The following is a 15012-nucleotide window of genomic DNA, read 5'->3' on the forward strand; positions in this document are numbered from 1 at the left end:
CACATCTGATTTTCTATGGGACACACTGCACCAGAGGAAAGAGGGCCATGGCTCTGAAACAAGTCTACATATCAAGTGCTGTAACTACGAATGGAGACTCTTATGGAAACCAGTCTTTTAGTGTTCTGCTAGAGCACAGGGCTTTTCTTATGGCTCCTGCAAAGGATGACAGGCTACTCTTTCCTTCTGGAGCTATGATGCTGCACCTAATCAGCCCAGATTTTAAGTTGGTTTCATTTTAAATACAGATATTTACAGTTTGGGTGAACTGCAGATGCATATCAACTCCTCCAGTTAAAAAAAAAAAAGTTGAAGAGAAAAGTAGTATTACCAATACATTTCACCTCCCAGCCCTGGGCTTGAGTACTTGGGAAGGAGGAGAAGGGGAAGAGAGGGGAACTTTGACCTGAAACCAAAAACAGCTGTTGATTCCTTGGGCTGTGTTGGAAAGGTGATATTCTGAATGGTCTCATAGCATAAGGCACTTTGCACGAATAAGTAACAAGCTCTTTAGCTTAAAAAACAGATGAGTAACCAGGGAGAAGTTGAAATGCACTCAGTCGATGGTTAAAGAATTTGAAATAGCAGACAAGCTCGCGTTCATCAAGATTCTTCTCTTTTCAGGGTTTCTCTTCTTCCCTTGCTGCCCCTCCCACCCAAAGAAAACAAAATTTAAAACCAGCAGTTAGTGCAACTAATGTTCAATCAGCACACAGTGCAAACAAGTGGAAAAACAAAAAGACATTCCTCCTTTTATCTTCTTTCTTCCTTGCTGCCAAATTTAAAAATAAAAAAAGGCCGAGCTCTTTAGTCTTCATAGTTTCAAAATGAAAAGACGAAGAAAAACCCACAAAGAGAAGGGTATCCCCAAAGAAACGATGTGTCACAGATCTGGATCATAGGGCTTCACCTTCTGGTATGTGTAATCAAAGCCTATAAAAAAAAAAAACAAAACACAAAAAAACACAACCACAACACCCACAGTTAAATCGGTTCTATGCAAAACTAGAACGTAAGAGATAATTCACACTGACTATGCACCAGCTCTGGAAAAGCAAAGGGCATGTTGAACAGCTCAACCTCAGCCTCAGCTTTGTAGAAAGAGGTGCTGCTAATGCTCTACTGTACTTAGGAGCACAATTATCTCCTGGTTTCTTGCCTTTTAGGAAGCAGCAAACTGTTCTCTGGCAAGGTCAGAGTATTCCCCTTAAAGAAGCCACCCAAGAGCCTGTTCCAAGTTCATCACTTGTTTCCTTTTTTTATTTACTTATAAACTTGGAGGAGGTTCAACCAGCAAAGCAGAGGCTTGCAAGTCAGCTTGGCATGACTGGCTAAGGCTGTCCCTGGATGATTTCAAAGAAGGAACCACAGTTCATTCTAACACTATCAAGCAGTCTGCTTCTATGGTCACTTTTTTTTTTTATTGGTCACCTGAGGCAAATTTCAGCAGCTTCACTTTCTAATTCATGATCTCTGAGAAGAACACACAAAAGAATGATTTCCAGCCCAAACTGTACGGTGTTGGATCTTGCACAACACAGCATCTTAACTAAGGCCAGATCAAACGTCATCCTGCAGCTACTTTGCTTGACTGCAGTCCAGGGCAAGTAGTCTTCTTATAAAAGGACTCGACTCAGCAGCTTTTTCTCGGACAACGATCAGAAAGGGAGCACTTAGGAGTCTCCAACAGTGCAACCTCATTTTCTTTTAAAACTATGTAGACGACCTCGTGTGGCAGCAAATATGAATTACAGCTTCTCTCCCTACTTTGTTCACTTGCAGGAGTTCTGTGAACCAAAGGATACAAAAGAGGCAGCACCTTTCGCTGGAACCTGCTCCGTCTGACTGGTGAGGTGCTTAGCTCTTCTGTTGGTGCTCTGTTCTCACAGCTATCCATTTTCTCTCCTCACCTTTCTGAGGACCACTTTCCTCTCTGTCCCTCACCAATTTCTCATTTTAGCTAAGCAATACAGAAAGAATTCCTTAGGCTACTAGTACCCCATCATGGCCTCTCCCAACAGCATTCCCCCCTCCCCCTTCCCCCACTTTTGGTCTCCTTAGCATATGGTCAGCATTTAAATTAAAACAACTAAAAAATACTCCTCCTCCCCTCCCAGCTTAGCATGTCCACAGGAATTCCTTGCACTGACAGTCTATTTCAAACCCTTGTTTTCACATTCAGAGCCTTTTCATCACATCAGTTTCCCTCTTCCCCTGAGCTAATACTGACATATCAACTCTCCTTTCATCCCACACAATGTTGGTATTCAGGAGGCACTTACAAACATACATGTTTACTGTTTCTCATCTTCTACAGGTTCACTGTGGTATTCTGCCACATACAGGCTCTTGTCAATGTTGCTTGGTATGGGTTTAATTTCAGTTCCCAACTGCTCCTCAATACTTTTCAGGTTGAATCGATCATCATAGGTGATCAAGTTGATGGCCAGGCCAAGATGACCAAAGCGACCTTGACAAAAAAAAAAAAAAAGAAACACACATCTGAACTGAACTGAGTAACAGAGGGCTGAATGAAAAAGTCTACAGACTGTGAAGTTAACATTGCTCTCTGATGGTAAAAACAAATCCAGCTGCAGGTTTCTACATGTTTCACATCAGTTTTTGGTGAGGAGTTTCATACTGTTGCAGGAATAAGAAAACTCAGGAGGTTCAATACGCTCTGACCAAAGCTCCAGGTTAATTATCAGAGAAAAGTCTTCCACTCCTGCATTATGTACATCCAACCCTTCTTCAATAACAGAGTTTTTGAGCAAGGTTGAACTACAAAGTTCAAGTATACTGAGTTCGTTTACTGCCTTCCTTAGGGGTTTATTTTGCTGATGTCCAGTCAGCAGAAACATACCTCAGAATACATGGAGAAGAAAGCACAGATGTCTATGCTTGAGATACCCTGGAAGCTAAGTTTTCAGTATAGAATTTTCCCTGCAAACAGGGGCAATAGTAAGTCTCCCGAGATAAAATCAAAATAAGCCTTTATTTCTCATTTGTCAGTCAGGTCAGTTTCAAGAGAATGGGCCTTTATTTAGATAAAATCCTCAGTGAGGATAACCATCTGAGGTGATACTCAAAAATAAATTTGTCAGAAAAATTAAAGCTATCTAAGGTAATTCTCAGATACAGTAATAAAAACCAAAAGGGAATTCAAGGCTAAGAAGCATCATAGTCATCAGCAAAGTTGCACCTAAAACACATCTTTCCTCTCACCTGATCTGCCAATGCGATGGAGATAAGTCTCTGCCAGCTTTGGGAAATCAAAGTTTATCACCACATTCACAGCCTGGATATCAATACCTCGGGTAAACAGATCTGAAAGACAATCCAGGTCACAAAGAAAGTTTATTTCAATGAGATCAAATCCTGACAGTATTTAGGGTGCAAAGATTAACAGTGATTAACTTTGCCTCACACCATTTTCCAGATATAAGCTTTCTTTGTATCAAAGACAGTTTACATACAATCCTGTTACTGCTTCTTGCTCTGTATCCACACGAATAATATAAGAAAAATTATCAAAACCACCAGATCTGCACATTAAGCTAGTTTTTTCCACATTAGACTATTTCAGCACAGGTCTTCTTAAACAAGCATCTTCTCACACAGGACTGCGTGCTGCCAAAGTCACAACAGACCTGAGACCTCAACTACATTCCACTACCTCAACTACTTCTATTCCATTTCCAGTGATTTTTGTTAAGACGATCCAGACATAGCAGTGACTTGTTAAGATGATCCACTGATAGCAGACACTGCCGGGTACTGCCCAAACAGGCCATAAAAATAGAGAACTTGGATCATACACAGGCCAATCAAAATCACAAAAGTATTTAGAAAAAAATGAGCTATGAGCACCTAAAGAATCAACAAAATTTATTCACATGATCCTCCTAGTCAGAGTTCTACTGATATTTCATAAAGTTTATGGCCCAACATCTCAGGGAGCCCTTGCATGTGAAAATAAACAGAAAACACTATCGCAGTGAAATGATTTGTTGGCAAAGGTGCACTTTCAGTTTGTCACAAAAGACAAAACTCCACGTGTCCAAAGGAGTGTTGCGTCCTGCTACATGCAGGCTTAACAAAGACATGTACCAAAACACCTTGTTTTGGTTTATTACAAATAATTGGTCTATTATATCTGGGCCAATGCACTTTCTACTACATCTTTTAGAAATGGGAAAACCTTGAGCAGCTCTTACCAGTGCAAACGAGATTGCGGCACAAGCCATTCCGAAAATCGTGGAATACACGATTGCGGTGCTCCTGGAAATACACACATATAAACAGAGAGGAAAAAAAACCAAAACCCACAAACCAACCAACCAGGTATATTCACATAACAAACACCAAACTTCAATCATGTGAATTTCTCCCAGTTCTCATTAGAAAACAGCTGAGTCGAAACAAGCTGCCAGTACATATTTTTTTAGCGCTCCTTACCACGTGTTCTAAAGAACTTAGCCAAGAGGGCCTTGATCCCACTTTTTAACAAAGGCACTTAACTGACTGCATTTTAAAGCTTCCTACAGTGGCATCAGAGCCATCTCAGAAAACGACTGTCTGAAGTTACAGTTACATGAAACCCACACCAAGAAAGTTAAACTGGTATTTTGACTATTGCCTTTCCCTGGTTCCTTGCTGAATTTAACACATTTTATCCCTTCCCTTAAAAAATGAACTCTGCAGTAAACTTCCTTTTCTAGTATGAAGCATTTTTCATTACCGATGCAGAATTAGGTGTGGGATGAGTCAATTTTCTGTGAAGACTCTCCTCACACAAAGATTAAGTAATATCACTGTTAAGAAGTGAAATTTAGAGAGGAAATAAACAAGCTGAAGCATTTGGCAAAAACAGAGCTGCACTTTGCCACAAAGACCATCTACCAACTAATCAAAAGCATACAAAAATCAAACTTCAAGGAATCCGCTTGCATATCTCTCTGTTCTCAATACCAACACCACTTCTGTTTCTGCTTAATTAATTACTGGTCTGGCCCACCAAACACTGGCATTACCTGTCAATTGCATGAGCAGCAAGCTAGACTACCCTGAAAGCTTTCATTTGAATTTGTTTTAGCTTAATTATAAAATGAAAAAAAATGTTTCAAAATACTCCTGTTCTACACTCATCATTTCAACCTTTTGACATCTTTTAATATCATGTGAGGTATTGTGAGGACATGTGAGCTACCATGCAATTAACAGAAACCTCTTCACCAGTAAAGCTGCAATAGCATTTTTCATCATCTACATCAAGGTCACAAGTGCCTGGTTACCACACAACAGATGCAGCTTTCTCCAAGAGGTTCCATCAAAGCCACCTCCTCAACTTCTCAGATTCCCCTGCAGTCACAGTGCAAGATTTCTGTTTGCCAAGACACACATGGCACTCGGTGGGCTAAGTATTGGGTTTTTGTCATTTGTTTGAAATCAAGCCTGTTTTCACCTGTGTCAGTTACACTGTGTGGCCTACCTTGCCTTCCCATGCTGCCAAAGCAAGGCAGCAGCAGCACTAAGAAAGAACTGTGCCTTCTGGCTGCAGTCGGTGCTTGCACTGGACAAATTAACCTGACCTGAAGTAGACTTAAATACCAACTGGCCAGCTACACTGAACAGTCTGGAAAGATGACTGGGATGGGGGAACATGGCAGGGAGGTTGGCAGTGGGCATCTAAAAACAAACCTATAGCAAAGCAATATATGTTACAGTTTACAAAGAACATGCAAAATTAAAGAAAGCATAAGACTTAATTCAGCTATGCAGTAAACTTGAGGTGGTGTGGAATAAACCACTGCAGACTTCATACTCACCTGCCTCATTTTAGCATGTATATAGAAGCAGGAATAGCCAAGCTGGGAGATCTTTTTGGCTAGCAATTCAACCCGTTGAGAGGAGTTGCAGAAAATGATCGACTGGTTAATCTGGAGCTGAACATATAAGTAGAGTGCTCAGTAAATGCAGCATCTTACTAACAAATGACCCCAGACACATCTAAATCCCTACCATAAAGAAAGCATGGCAAGTATGCTGCTGGTAATTTACATAGGATGTATTTTTGTACAGAGGAAAAAAAAATTAACAAAATTCTGTAACATAAAGGTGCAGGACAAGAAGAATGGATTTTTATCTTCAGCTACATAACACATTTTGACAAAGAAAATGTTTTGTTAAGCCACCCTTGAAACACTCAGTCTTATTCTTAGTTGTGAAACGAAAAAAGCTTCTGTATGTTTCTGACGAAGCCCTACTCCTTACCCTGGAAAAGAGCGTGTTGAGGCAGTGCACTTTCTGACGCTCAGTGACATAGGCATAGTACTGAGTAACTCCCTTCAAAGTCAGCTCCTCCATCAGATTAATCTCGTAGGGTTTCTGCAAATGGGAATTCTGAAAAATAAAGATAATGATAGATTTACATGCAAAACAATGTAAATACTTCCCATCCTATGGCACACTTAACTCCATGGCAAGGATGCACTACCTCACCACTCACTCTTTGTGCTATACTCTAACAGACAGGGTGGGTAAAATTTCACAAATGATTAGTCATAAATCCAAGGCGACTGAGTAGGCCCAATAGGAGCACCCTCTGGGAGAAAATGCACGCAGATGACACATAACCAATCCACGAAGTGGAAAACATCACCTTATGGGCAAGAAGTGCATGTACATAGCTTCCCATTAATGCTATTGCAGGTCAAAAATCCTTTTCAAACTTCTGTCCAAGACTTGGGCTGATTTAGATTAAACCTGTGAAGTTTAGATGCACTAAAAAAACCCAAGCACTAACAGTTGTGTACCACTCACACAATGTCACCACCATCACACCTACACGGTATCTCTGCACTCACCATGAACTTCTGTACACTCAAAGGGAAAGTGGCAGAGTAGAGCAAAATCTGTCTGTTTTTAGGTAGCGTGAGAATAATATCTTCCATTATTTGAACAAAATCTTGAGACAGCAACTTATCTGCCTGTAACAACAGAAGTAATAAAGCATAAGTTAAAATAAAAAAAATATTTCAGTCTCCTGGTAGCATCACATTTGGGGGAAGGAAAAACCAGTCACCAGGGTTCCTACCAGAGTCATTCAAGAACTTTCACACAACTACATTTTCTCTCACTGAGAAACCTGTACACTACTGGATGTACATAAATCAATTTTATACACAATTATGTGGTAAGCACAGCTCACTCATTATAAAAGGAAATCAAATGAAATGCATTTCTTAAGTTTCGGGCTAGATTTGTTACTCTAATCTTCAGCATCAGCAAAGAAGACAGGAAAGGCAAATCTTCCTAGGCTGTTTTCTTAAGAGTCACATGCAGAAAAATCCTCCTCCAAAATACTTTGTCAAAAATACTGGGAAATGGATGAGCTATAACCTTATAGTGTCTCTAAGCAAAGTTTGATTTGTTGCTGTGCATAGAAAGGAGACTCACTGAAACACGTAATTGCTTTAACTTGGTGTTAAAATCCCAGAACATTTAACATGAGCAACTTGCCTCATCCAATACTATCATCTGGACATGCTCAACTTTTGCTACTCCTTTCTTGATGAGATCGAGAATTCTCCCAGGGGTAGCTATCACCACATGCACTGTAAGATTAGAAGAGCAAAAAAAATAGTTAAGCCAACTAAAATAATGTTTCTGGCATTCATGGCCATGTTTCATATGAACAGTTTGAAAGAATGATGACTGTATACCAACAGCAAACAAGACATATTGAAATCTGTTCTGTAACAGGCAAACAGTAATAAGCAGAAATTCCACTACCACACTGTAAAAGGCACAAACAAACAGCAACTGTAGTGTACCAAAAGTGCTCTGACCTGTATCATCAAGTCTCATTATATCATCTCGCAAATTGGTTCCTCCTGTGGTTGCCATCACTTTGGCACCTCCCATGTGTTTGCTGACTTGGATACAGATTTGACTGACCTGCAGGGCTAGTTCACGGGTGGGAACAATCACCATTGCTGAAAGTTAAAAACATCAGTGTGAGTTACTAATAACACTCTGTATCTTAAATACTCATCCTCAGAGGAGACAGACTTCATGAAAGAGGTACTTCTATGGTTTTGGAGTTCCACTCTAGATATCCTGAGCAGCCCAGGAACTGCTTATGACAAGGCAAATTCTGTGCAAGGGTTCTCCCTTCTTTGATGCTCCCCTTGCTGAGTCCCCCAGCCAGCACACTCGCTTGTTACTTCACATCCACTTTCCAGGGGCAAGACAGTCAAGTCCAGAAGATGTCTTCCATTTAAAGCTTTTGAAAGCAACTGCGGGACTTTTCAAATTCCACCTCCCCTCCACCACTCCCCATTAACTTTCTCTGGAAGTACAAGCAGATAACCCATGCTGCCCAGTTTCATTAACTAGTTTTAGATTCAAGTCTGTTATGTAGCGACTGACACCATTACCTGGCTGCAGCTACATGAAATCCACCTCAACTGACCTTGTATATTGTCCTTCTTTAAGTCTAGCCGTTCAAGTAAAGGAATGAGGTAGGCTCCACTCTTGCCTGTTCCATTTTTCGCTCTAGCCAAGATATCCCTACCAGATAAAGCAATGGGGATGCTCTCCTCCTGAAATGCAAGAACAGACAGCACACGAGCAATCAATCACAAGCCATGCTCACTGAAGAGGCTGACCAAATTAAACTCCCTTCACTAACAGTATCACATGAAACCTGATTTTTTCATGATCATGATTATTATTATTACTACTATCCTGCAACTACAAGCATGGCAGACTCACAACAGGAAGAAGTTAAACCCATCAATAAAGAGTTCCCCAACATATCCCACTTAGAATTCCTTATATTGTCTGATCATAAGATTGGGTACCACAGGTGATAGTAAAGCCATACTGACACATTAGGAAAAAAGTGAAAAATTGGGGGGTGGGGGGGAGGGGAAGTGAAGAGACAATGACAGTCACTAGCAAACTCCTCCTATGGAAAAAGATTCCCACCTATACCTTAACATCAGAACAAACACAGCCCATGTGATTCAAACCTGCACATTCCTGTGACACAATTCTCATAAAATCAGCAGGCTTTCCTTTTGAAACTTCAAACTTCAGCCATCCAAACACAAGGCCCATGTATTTTTAACTTTACTGCCTTTTACAGCAACATCTAAAGAAATCTCAGCCTTTTAGAAAGGTGCATCATGAGAACCTGTTTTAAAGCAGATCAATCACCTAAACGCCATAGCTTCCTCATGCCTTAAGGAGATAAGGCAGCAGAGCTGTGTCAATGATAAACCTTCAAAGACCAATTAAAAGAGAGTTCAACTTCCCTCCTCCCCGTCCCGCGAAGTTTACACACCAACGGTACTTAACAGAACAAGCCTTAGAAGTAAAAGGGAGATGGGGAGACAGAAAAGTGAACTTGCTAAGATATTAATCTCTCTCCCACAATCTGCATTACGCTTCTTCCAGATGCTTACAATAAAAAGAGCCAAGACTGCAATAAAGCCATAATTGTCTCTGTAACAACTAAAGGTACGCAGCCTATGGTAACTCAGTTTTCTGGAAAATTTACAGAACAGCTCTGTTCTCACTGGGACTACTTATGCGAAGGATGTTACTGAACAGACAAATAACAAATTAAGACCTCCAGCATGAAAAGGAAAATCCAAATTAACTTCTCCAAAGTGTAAGTCAGTCCCATCACTAAGCCACCCATCGCATGACTTAGTGACTTAGTTTGGGGTGAGAAATTCTTGCCTTCTCCAAAGGAAGAACTTCCCACCATGTTCCACTGTTCACAGCCCCAGTTTTCCCAAACCATGACATAAGTATTGGACATACAGGCAAAGTTAAACATGGCTTCTAAGCAGTTTGTTTGCAAACAACCTGAATAGGAGATGGTTTTTCCCAGCCCATTTCAAAAATTCCCATCAGCAACTCCCGTTTCAAACAGTAATCTTCAAACTCGTTTCCTTTTGTGGAGGTCACGTCCTGAATAATCAAAAAAAGCACATCCATAAGATTAGGTCAGACAACCTGCAGCTGTTTTTGATTGGTCTGAGACTGCCTGTGCAGGAAGACCACAAATTACTATACAGGAGTTTCCACTACTCCATGCAACACCCTACAGCGGCAGAGGAAACATTTGCTTTCTCAGAGCCAAACACAGCTCTGTGATTACAGTGACACCTTCCCACCTGCCTCACACAACACAAAGACCATCAGTCCCTGCTGTAACACTAATAAAGTAAGAAATCCACAGTGAACTCCATTTTGAAGCTTTCCCAGAAAGGATCACTCCCAAGCAGCTGGAGAGTAAATTAATTCTTCATTTAAAAAAGCAGGAACTGAACTGATTTTTAACCTTTGCTCAGAACAAATATTTTGCCACCGCAACTTCTATCTTTTATTTAATATTTATTCCTACAATTCAACCATCCTTACCGAAGTTTTGATTCTCAAATCTTTTGGAGGGAGTTTTAAAGTCTTCTTCCAGTCATCACCAGGTCTATAGCAAAAATAAAATAACAATAAATTATAAAATATGTCTGGATTAATATTCTGATTTTGCATTTTATTTTCTAAGATACAGTGATGAACACGTAATACTTTAACCTCCTCAAAGTTAAAAGCACCTACACATATGAGCTCAAGTTTTCTCTGAGTTAAGCAGAATATAACAGGCAGGAAACTGGAAACAGAGAAAATCAGCAGTCTGCCAAAGACATTTGTGAAATATTTAGCCAGTCATGATTCAAGTCCCACTTTTAGGGCACTGAATCAATCCACTAGAACAGATTTAAAACTGAGCACTGACTTAGTCATACAACAGAAACCAGCTATAATAAATCCACCTGAGAGTATTTCACCACTTAAAAGAAAAATTCTCTTGCCCAGGGAACATCCATTCTTAATCCCCAAGTAATGTGAGAAACACTGCAAAATGTAAAAAACACTGCACTGGTTGATCAAAAGTCTTTTTTTCTCAGTGAGATTTAGACACCCATCCTCTCTTGAAAGGCACTGTACAGATGAGAGCAAGTCCTTCTCTTCCACACTCCCACGAAGTCATGAGTTTAATTCACCAGTTTCAGTGTAACCCATGTAATACACAAAAAAAAGGGGGGGGGCCAAGTGTTCCATCGCGCACTCTCTGAGGAAGTTGGCACTTCCTTTGCAAATAATTAACAAAATAAAAGCCAATGCTGTTCAGGGGGAGCAGGAACAACAGGGGAAAGAGAAAAGCAACACGTTACCGTACTGTCCAAGTCTTTTACATCTGTCAGAAATTCCAACCAGCACACTCATGTTTTATTAGCACACTTCCAAAACCAGCTGGATGGGAGCAGGGTATCACAGGGAGACCATATCCTCTCAGCTAAGGCTTTGATGAATTAAAGCCAGAGCATTACACTGAGGACAGCAGGCACTACTATTTCAGATCAACGACAAAAGATAACTGACTTTAAAGCATTTCTCATTGTGAGAAAGAACTGTAACAAACCAAAAAGTATACACAGCTGGACTGAGACCAGGTGGCATTTCCTTCTCTGTCTTTAATTTCAGTTCTGTTCCTTCCCACTCCCCAACTTCCCTCTTGCACCACTTGCAACAAGCAAAGGGCACAGGACTCTGATGCTCAGTGGGCTGCTTCTGACAGCAGTTCACACTCGGAAAAGCACAGCATCAAATTCCATTTTCACAAGGAACACACCAAAGCAATCACTGCTGGAGAGGAGCTCACACATGGAAATACATCTTTTTTTTTATAATGTACATCACAGGACACATCTACCTGCCCATGTCATAAAACAACAGCAGACAACATTTTCAAATGGGAACCCCAAAACTTTCCAATACGTGACTTTTAAACATTCCTTTTGTGGCAGCCAATACAATCACTTACTTAATAGCGGTGGTCATACTCTGTGCTTGCTGTTGAGTGCCATTATTGATTGTGTTGGCGTTTTTCAGCTGGTTCATCTGCTGCTGAGTTTGTGTGCCTCCACCTCCTGGGCCCCCGCTGGGTTTTACGGGGCCTCTCAACTGCCCATTCTGACTGGATAGACCCATTATAACAGGGTTCTCTGTTCTGGCCGTGCTCATGGTTTTATCTTTAAAGATGTCTTTTTAGACTCAAAACTTTGAAAGTCAGTACAGAAACTGTAATAACAGTTTATTAGACTCTCCAAAACGAAGAGATAAATAAGTCTTGCTCAATATATGAGTCCTTTATTGCAATGCAGGCAAGCACCTGTAAGTCACTCAAAAGTAAAGCAGTAACTTGCTCTGATGCACTGTGGATCAACTTTTTTTTAAAAAAAGCCCTCTAACGAAGTTATGTCAGAATTCACTTGCTTCAATCTGAAAGAGAAGCAGACAATAACAATTAGTATGTGGGTTTTTGGCCACACAAATCACATCAGTCTACTTTCGTATTTTAAGAGTCACTTTTTCCAAGGCAGCGTGCAACAAGAATACTTGCTTTTCTGTTTCCTCAGTGATAACTATCACAACGTGCATCAAACTTTTCTCCCCTTTCTATAAAGCTGTGCCTACCTTCTTTAGTCACCAAAAAAACCCTCCCAAAGAGCTGTGCTTTCAGCAGCATTCCTCGGAGGAACACTACCTGCCCCCTCCCGGAAAGTAACCATGAATTTTATCAACTACTTTGACAGCTTTTCAAGTTCCCCCACTTCTGAGATGCAGCAAAGCAGCCCTAAAATGCTGAGCAATAATGTCACGAACAAGTTTATGACAGGAAGCAAGATGACAATATCAAATGGACATTCCAGTAAGAACTGACAAAACCCTTAAGTTACTCTGATTGCCCTTTTCAACTTGAAAGGGAAATAGAAATTACATAAACCCAAAACAACAGCTTACCCTCCTCCAACCCAAAATGTTAGCTCAACCCAGCTTACTCACAGTTTTGAGCTGGGCATTGATTTAGAGCCGTTCAGAGCAGCAACATGAATACCATCACACTGAACTGAGCAGGTGCCTCTGAGAGTCCAAGAGACTGAGCCTGAACTGAGGCAGCGAGTAACACACATGTATACTGGGTACCCAGCTTCCTGCTCATGCGTTCCACGTGACCTTACCTTCCAGCAGTCACCAACAACTTATGTTGTGCTCAAAAAATAACATTTGGTACACGACTTAATATTGATTCCATATGTAACAGAAAGGTTGGCAAAACCACGGAGAGACAACACAAAGTCTGCCCCTTACAGAAAGTAAGCACAGACCGGCTGAAAGACTCCTTACTGTGGTATCACGGAGACAAAACATTCCCAGTACAAAATCTTTTGGAACAGAAAGTAGGCTTGCCTGCTCTTTCTCATCACAAGGCACCTTTTATCTTGGGAAAATGCAAAGGAAAAACCAGCAGATTACTGCTTCCTAACCTCGGCGTTCACAACAAAATGTGCTTCCTCAGTGAATAAAATAATTTCAAGAGAGCAAAAAAGGAATTCAGACTCTTCCCAGACTTCCCTGCTGTTTCCAAATGCGTCCACAGCATAACTTTAAAGTTCGCAGAACCAGGATTTTTCTGCTAGTTATCTCTCATCTTTGAAGACAGATTTCTCCTAGCCATTAACTTTGTAAAAAACAGATGAGATGAGCCACGAAGGTAACCGGAGCCGCCAGAGAGTCCCGGGATACCAACGCCGAGGAGTTCTCCAACATTGCAGGAAATGAAACCTCTCAGCCCCTCATTCCCCATTCCCGCCCCTCATTCCCCATTCCCCCCCCCCCCGTAACTACCCTTTAGGAGGACAGAGGTTAAAAACAACACTCAGCCTCACCGAACCCAACAAATCCCCCCGTTCCGAGACAAGAGGCGCCACCATCTCGCAGACTGGCGGCCCGAAGGGAAAAGGGCCCTCGCAGCCCATCTGTGCCCCCCGGACGCGGGTAGGCGACCAGGGAAGCCGTTCCGGACCTTCCCCTTCCCCTCGGCCCGGCACAAAGGGAGCCCCCGCGACGCCCGATGTGCGCGGTGAGGCCGGGCCGTACTGCAGAGCCGCGGGGCCGAGCGGCGGGCCCGGCGCCGCCCGCGGGTCGCAGCTGCGCCACACCGGCACATCCCGCCCGCCCAGAACAATGGAGAGCCCGTCACCCGTCGCCCGGCCCGACCCCGCCCCGCGCGGGACCCCGGCCCCGCCGCTCCCGCTGCGCCCCGGCCCGGCCATCCCCGCCCTGCCCGCCGCCCCGCCAGGCCCCGCTCAGGCCCAGCGCTCCCGCCGCAGGCCGCGAGGCCCGGCCCGCCGGCGCCGGCCCCTGCCGCCACGCTCCCGAGGAGCCGCGCCCGCCTCGGCGCCCCGGCCCGTCCTCACCGCCACCAGCCGCGCTCCCCCTCGCCCAGGTATAAAATCCTCTCGCTGCCCCGGTGCCTTGTTATGGCGACTCGACGCTCCAAGATGGCGGCTTCCTCCTTCCTCCCGTGCGCCCTCCCCCTCCCGCCGGGAGGAGCCGCCCCGCCCCGCACGCATCACGCACAGGCGTACGTGCGTACCTACGTACATTCGGCGTGCACTGCGCGCCACGTGACAGCGCTGGCCCCGCCCGTCCCTCATCCCGGTCCCTCATCCAGGCTGGTCAGTCTGTTCTGCTGTTTCTGAAGAAAAGGCTTGGAAAGTTAGCGTGGCTTCGCTCTGTAGTCATTAAAACACAGCGAAAACAAATGTAGGAACAAAAGGCTGACCCTCAGCGGGCAGGAGCTGTAACCTCCGACCGCGGCAGGTCTGGGAATTGCCATTCCCTTTCAGACGGCTGGCTGTTCCTTACACACAGATTTTGACAAACCGGACCACAATGGAAACGTGATCTTAAAAACAGTAGCCTAAAAATGCTGGTAATTCCAAGACTGCTTTGCCGACAAATTTTTGTTCAAATGTTTTCCAAAATAGGCACAAAAAGACAGGGAGAGAAGTTCATTTACCCTGACATGGCTGCTTTTATCTCGTTCCTCACATCTACAGCTGTCTCGGGGTGGTTGTTTATCCACCC

General features: G+C 42.9%; 1 protein-coding gene across 5 annotated transcripts; it reads right to left on the reverse strand.

Annotated features, from left to right (window-relative positions):
* Positions 1-441: 441 nt before the first annotated feature.
* DDX6 (DEAD-box helicase 6) lies at positions 442-14487 on the reverse strand. Of its 5 annotated transcripts, none has more exons than XM_017809587.1 (14): positions 14340-14487; positions 11903-12360; positions 10441-10504; positions 9883-9987; positions 8477-8606; positions 7851-7997; positions 7522-7616; positions 6867-6989; positions 6274-6402; positions 5829-5945; positions 4218-4281; positions 3226-3327; positions 2291-2470; positions 442-933 (listed from the first exon to the last, which is right to left on the reverse strand). In XM_017809587.1, exons 2-13 carry the CDS (start codon positions 12100-12102, stop codon positions 2295-2297), a joined length of 1452 nt encoding a protein of 483 aa, XP_017665076.1. In that variant the 5' UTR covers positions 12103-12360; positions 14340-14487; the 3' UTR covers positions 442-933; positions 2291-2294. The 5 variants fall into 5 exon arrangements, with proteins under 5 accessions (XP_017665076.1, XP_017665077.1, XP_017665080.1 ...); XM_017809588.1 differs by having other exon boundaries at positions 2283-2470; XM_017809590.1 differs by lacking the exon at positions 442-933 and adding an exon at positions 940-1960.
* Between the last annotated feature and the right edge of the window lie 525 nt (positions 14488-15012).

The sequence above is a fragment of the Lepidothrix coronata genome, unplaced genomic scaffold (assembly GCF_001604755.1).
Source record: "Lepidothrix coronata isolate B3197 unplaced genomic scaffold, Lepidothrix_coronata-1.0 Scaffold27, whole genome shotgun sequence".
NCBI classification, from domain to species: Eukaryota; Metazoa; Chordata; class Aves; order Passeriformes; family Pipridae; genus Lepidothrix; species Lepidothrix coronata.

What these genes read in the sequence shown, in the direction of transcription:
- DDX6 (XM_017809587.1), bottom strand. Translation starts at nt 12,102, where the DNA reads ATGAGCACGGCCAGAACAGAGAACCCTGTTATAATGGGTCTATCCAGT. An exon ending in ATTTGAGAATCAAAACTTCG is followed by an intron (nt 9,988 to 10,440) that starts GTAAGGATGGTT and finishes TTGATTATTCAG; the next exon opens with GACGTGACCTCCACAAAAGG. An exon ending in TGAGTGTACAGAAGTTCATG is followed by an intron (nt 6,403 to 6,866) that starts GTGAGTGCAGAG and finishes TTTATTTTTCAG; the next exon opens with AATTCCCATTTGCAGAAACC.